At 39.2% G+C, this 5,563-nt stretch overlaps 2 protein-coding genes across 2 annotated transcripts; both read right to left on the bottom strand.

The window, feature by feature from the left end:
• Positions 1–857: 857 nt before the first annotated feature.
• Positions 858–1,447, bottom strand: SARC_02896 (hypothetical protein). Its single transcript, XM_014303313.1, has one exon. It carries the CDS (start codon positions 1,378–1,380, stop codon positions 1,078–1,080), a length of 303 nt encoding a protein of 100 aa, XP_014158788.1. The 5' UTR covers positions 1,381–1,447; the 3' UTR covers positions 858–1,077.
• Positions 1,448–3,475: 2,028 nt separating this feature from the next.
• Positions 3,476–5,065, bottom strand: SARC_02895 (hypothetical protein; the record flags this gene model as incomplete). The annotated part of the gene is made up of 4 exons (XM_014303312.1): positions 3,476–3,800; positions 3,986–4,037; positions 4,497–4,659; positions 4,900–5,065. Coding segments are annotated over 4 exons (584 nt in total), but the record flags the coding sequence as incomplete, so codon positions are not given.
• Between the last annotated feature and the right edge of the window lie 498 nt (positions 5,066–5,563).

Raw genomic sequence — 5,563 nt, 5'->3', positions numbered from 1 at the left:
TGTGTGTGTGTGTGTGTTTATATTATATTATATATGTATACATTTTATTATAATTACATTTTTATGTTGTATATTATATGATCTCTACTTCTACTATATTCATGTTATTTGATATATACAATACGCGTATTATATTGTATGTACTGTGAATACTCAGCAATCGACAAGCACCCCATACGTCGTCATTGTAATCTGAAGTCGGGACACAACGCTGAACTGAAGTTAGATCACAATGCTGATATGAATTCTGAAGTCGGAACTGATCTAAAGTACGCTGAAGTTGTAAAGAACACAACGCTATCTTATCTTTCACTGGGTTTTGAAAGTATAGGGTTTTTTACCCAACAGCTCAACATAGCCTCGAGTCTGGGACCTGAGTATTCAGATCTGTACATTCACAAAACTCATACTTACATCGCCTCGATTTTTTTTAAAGAATAGAACAAACCTTCAAGATAAAAAGGCTCGAGAATATAACTACGACAAACACTAATACAACCCAGCTACACGCATCACGAGGTGAACAGTACGAATGCAATCCCAACTATCGTACACGTATTACCATCGAAATCAAAAAAGCGTACGTCCTGAGATGCTGTTCTTAGATAATAAACGATACAGATTTCAAATTGCGGTGTTATCATGCGTGTTTCCGAATCCTTGATAATTACAACCTTGGACTTAGCACAATATGAGCGAAATGTGTTTTAAGAAAAGTCGTATAGTACGATCTCCCATGGTCCATACTGAGATCAAAGTCGATTCCATGCCATATCGTGTGCATAAAAGGTCCCCATAATTGACGACAATGCCCACATCAATTGGAGTGTCCAACAGAAAAGAATTTTGAATTATATACTAAGATCATATTTATTAATTATTTATACCGCACGGCGGTTATTATGGTGCTGCGAGTTCATACCAGATGGTTGTAGTTTCCTTGTTTTTACAATGTATTAGATGGCAAAAAAAATCCACTTACAGTTCATGGCCATAGGCCAAGTCGATTTGCAAGTCGAAAATCATGCAATCGTTTGATACGATTGATTGAGTTGCTTGTCATTCATATTAAGCAGTCTAGCTGTGTCGCACACAAGTCGGCGGTTGTTCATATACGACTGGGAACACTGGGTTGCCATGAAGTGCAAACGTGTCGATATTATTGAAACACACCCCAGGTGCATTGCTCATGTGCTTGTATATGCTCCATTTCTCCTGCTTTCGACTCGTTCCACGAGTGGGCGTTACGTAATAACTGACATCTGCTTCTTCACACTCGCGCCAAGGGTCGCATCGTAAACTGCCAGTGGTCATCATGTCTCCAAATAGAGTGGCCTTTGTCTGGTCTGACATCTTCGTGGTGAGCAGTTCTTGGATCATGGTTTCAAATATATATAAGGAGTCTTTTGACTTTTAAAGGAGTCTTGGTGGTGAAATGGACACATATCGAGATCGGCGTCGGTATTTATAACCATACGGCCGCCAAAGAGCTTTCCCACTGCCGACTTTGTGGATAGGTACGCTTCTCCACCGCGGGCCCGCGGATTTGTGTTGAACCGATATTTTTTAGCTTTTTGGCAAATTCACTCTGGTGGAGGTGGAATTTATGTGTATTTAACTATCTAGTGAAAAGAAAGTAGGTATTGGCTTTTTCACGTAAATTAGCCAATAAAATTAGTTACATAGACGGTAACAAATATCTGATGGTGAATTGGTGGTATACTGATGTTATCGGTCTGCCGACTCATGCGACATACTCGCTTTGATTGGATACTTACGAACCTATGTCAACTTGATTGGTTTTGAATCCTAGCTATTTGATTCCCAATCTGACAGTACTTTTTTTTAGACATATCAGTTGTCACTATCATGGGCTTATTTTTCAAGTCCTTACTCTTTAACTCTTGAGTCTCGAGTTCTCGAGTCGCGGACTAGTGTCTCGATTCTTTTTTTAAAGCAAAACAGTCTGCGTATACTGTATACTGTATATATAAAGTACACACTACACAGTAGTCAGACGGTCAGTACTCAGTACACTACACTGACACAGTACACACACTCTATCGAGAATTTTTCAGGCTCTAATGATGACAGATTTCAGCCTGTCTCATGGCTCACTTTCTCTACAATATATCTCATATAAACTTATTGGAGCTTCTTTTGTTTTTTATAAAAACAAATACTCTATATATACATTTCGTATTTACATATTTTTCAATATTTACGTACTATGTATGGTACACTTTCATGCTCTTTTTTTTGGGACAAAATTACTATAAAGTGTGTCGTCTGTAATTATATTTTTGTTCTATTTTAAAGAAATGAAAAGACCTTGTGTAATTATGTACTTTTACGTTTTCTATTTATTTTTATATTTCTTTCAATAAGACGGGCTCTCTACGGGACTACTTTCTACTCCGGGGAGTAGTATATACAGTAGAGAGTAGAGAGGACTTGAATTTCAGTATGAAGTCACAGTGTCACACGCGTACTGTGTTTACTCTGTAAAGTCTGTATGTAAACAGAATTACCGAACCTCCCCGGCTCACTCCCAGCGAGCCCTGAGCCTCTGAGCCTGAAGTCCTGAACTCCTGGACCTGAACTACTGATCCTGATATTAAGGCTGCGGCCCGGGTCCTGAACACTGAAGCCCAGAGCTAACGTCAATGTTATACGGAGTGTAGATATAAGTTAAAAGTTAACCGTTATTTTTTCAATTTATAAACGGTTTAACTTTTATAAACTCAATAGTATATGGTCGAAAATCGTGGATCTTGCACTTCATTGCTGCACCTATATTCAACAAAAACAGACACTTTTGCATATATTTGTTCAATTTTAGGACATAATATATGACCTGGAAAGCTGTACCTAAACAATATCGTTTGAGGTGTATACGATATAAAAGTTTAACGTTAACCGTTATTTTTTAAATTATAAACGGTTTAACGTAAACCTTTTTGTCGTTAGGCCCAAAGGGGGCCTGAGCCCTGAGGCCAGGCGGCCCTCAGCCCTCAGCCCTCAGCCCTGAAGAGAAACTGCCCTTGCCCCTTTCTGATTCTATCTGGATTCCCTGGTGGGAAGTGAGGAACAACTATGGATTCTAAACCGATTTCGACACACGCCACGTGACATGTCACCAAAGCAGCTCAGTCACTGACTGACAGTGTGAGTCAGTGAGTGACCTGTGACCAGTAGTTGCTACTCGCAACCTTCCTTCTAGGTGGTCAATTTGGTATTTTGTACTATTTTATTGATGCACAATTTCCAATCAGATATACATAATACGAATGTTTAAATGTATATTCTAAAGCCGAGTTGTTGAAAACCGGCAACTTGGGTTTTGGAATAAATAGAAAAAAGATGTACTGTACATATTTACTTCTCATCTTCAAAAATAACGAATTGTTAAAAAACGACGACAGCTTCTACGTTCATTTTGCCCTATAAAGGTCTCCTGGACGTTGCAATGTGCATCTCTCGTTGAATTGCTCTTCCCTTGAGTGAAAGGGTTGCAATAAAGTAGTTGTACAAGTGATTAGTGACATATGTCATGTGTACTCTTGACTTTAATTTTTGTTGACAATGGTTCTATATTCAAAAGCCCAGATGACCTCTATGAACGGCTCTACATGTGAAAGTCCCGTTCTTCTCCTGCTCTTTCTGTTTTTCAGGATCCAGAAACAAACTCTTATACGTCTCACTGTTCGCCAGCAATTCACTGTCGTCTTCGATCTTTTCTTTGGCCGACTTTGCGCTTTGTTTCGCCTTCTTAGTAGCTTTATTATTGTCACCATCGCCTGCAATATTATAGCGAAAAAGAAGATTTCAGATACACCCGTCACCCGTCAAAATATACAGCATACATGTTGATCGAAATCATTGTTTTGACGAAGCGATACACACTCATCTACCCATCCTCTACGCAAGCAGCGTTTAACTAAAATATGACAATGGAACAGTAACATGGAAAGATAACGTTTACCTTTCCGTTTTTTTCTCTTGTCTTTCTTCTCCATTTCAATCCGTCGTGCTTCCTGTGAAATAAACATGTGCGTTTCTTCAGGACAAATGTAAAACGTTGCTACCATAAATATTTATACATTTCATACGGACCAACAAATAGAGCTGCCCCTCATTAATAGCAAGCCAATAGCGGATACAGTATACAAAATGTTCAGTTGGTATTCGCATGCCCCAACATACATCAAAAACCCAATATGCTATTTTCTTGCTATCCATAAGGTGGAATGTACGCAAACCAAGGATATATGAAGGACCATAATGTACAAACTATCACGCCCCAACATACATCGAAAACCCAATATGACTATTATCTTGCTACCCATAAGGTGGAATGTACACAAACCAAGGATATATGAAGGACCATAATGTACAAACTATTCTACTTGATAATCGCACCAATTTGGGAATGTGTACTGATTTATTCACATTCAGGACAATCCATCATTAGAGTTATAAGTCACAGCACGTACCGCTAACCGCACCAACTGCTCCTCTCGGACATCTGCTGGCGGATTGATTTCTATAACGTCTTTGGACTCAAAGTCTTGCTGGCACAGGTGGCATTTGGTTGTGGGGATCTCCTTCAAACTCCGCAACGATAAGACACAGCCACAGGCCTTAATGTAGACAAACCTGAAAACTCCAGCGTCACATGCCAATAAATTCTTGTGAGCATGAGTAGTGACATCAAAAACAAAGTGTAGTGAGCAGACATGTTGACAGAGACTATTCACGTGGGGTCGATCATGACTAGAACGAACAAACGTCGATACTCCGATCGACACATTTCAAGACTATCAAATTAGATAGACAAACTAGACTGTCGCCACATATTCCCTACCAAAGCCTACTAATACACAACACGAACCATACCGTGACTTTCCATTCATGAGTGCATCTGTAACGGGACACTTGAAGTCTGAACCGTAAACATCGCCAAGATCCGACCCGGTCACTGTTGAAGTGCCCTTAGCTTTCTTACTCTTGGTCAAGTTCAGAACTTTCAAATCCTTCAGACTTCGGATATAGCTATAAGCGCTGATGCAAGCAGGGAGTCCAAAATAAATGACTTTTAGTATGCCACGTTACATCATGACTTTGCAGTAAGTATTCAATCAATACAACCAAAATAATATGAGCTCAGTGCTAGTTGTGTCGATAATTATATGCTAACAAGTTCACAATTAGAAAAATGATAGTTAAATAAGCCCCCATAGATTGAAGTATGATATATAAGTAAATAGCGGCCTCGAAAAGTGAGATATTCCAATTATAGCGGCTCGTTTCAAAATAACCGCCAAGCTGGACATTCGACAATTTGATTTACGACGCGCTCAATCGATCAACACCACATAATATGATATCCTGCTTGCAGTGGGTAGTCACCAGCTACGTGTAACATAGAGGAAGGCGTACCACTAAAGCCTGAAATATTCAAAGTCTGGCAGCGAATATTTTGAAGATAGTCTTAGTAAGTGCCCTGGAAAGCTCGAATTCAATAAACCCACACCCAAACTTATGTGTAATATATATATAA

Source organism: Sphaeroforma arctica (genome assembly GCF_001186125.1).
Source record: "Sphaeroforma arctica JP610 unplaced genomic scaffold supercont1.137, whole genome shotgun sequence".
NCBI classification, from domain to species: domain Eukaryota; class Ichthyosporea; order Ichthyophonida; genus Sphaeroforma; species Sphaeroforma arctica.
This window is presented reverse-complemented; position numbering and strand designations above follow the sequence as displayed.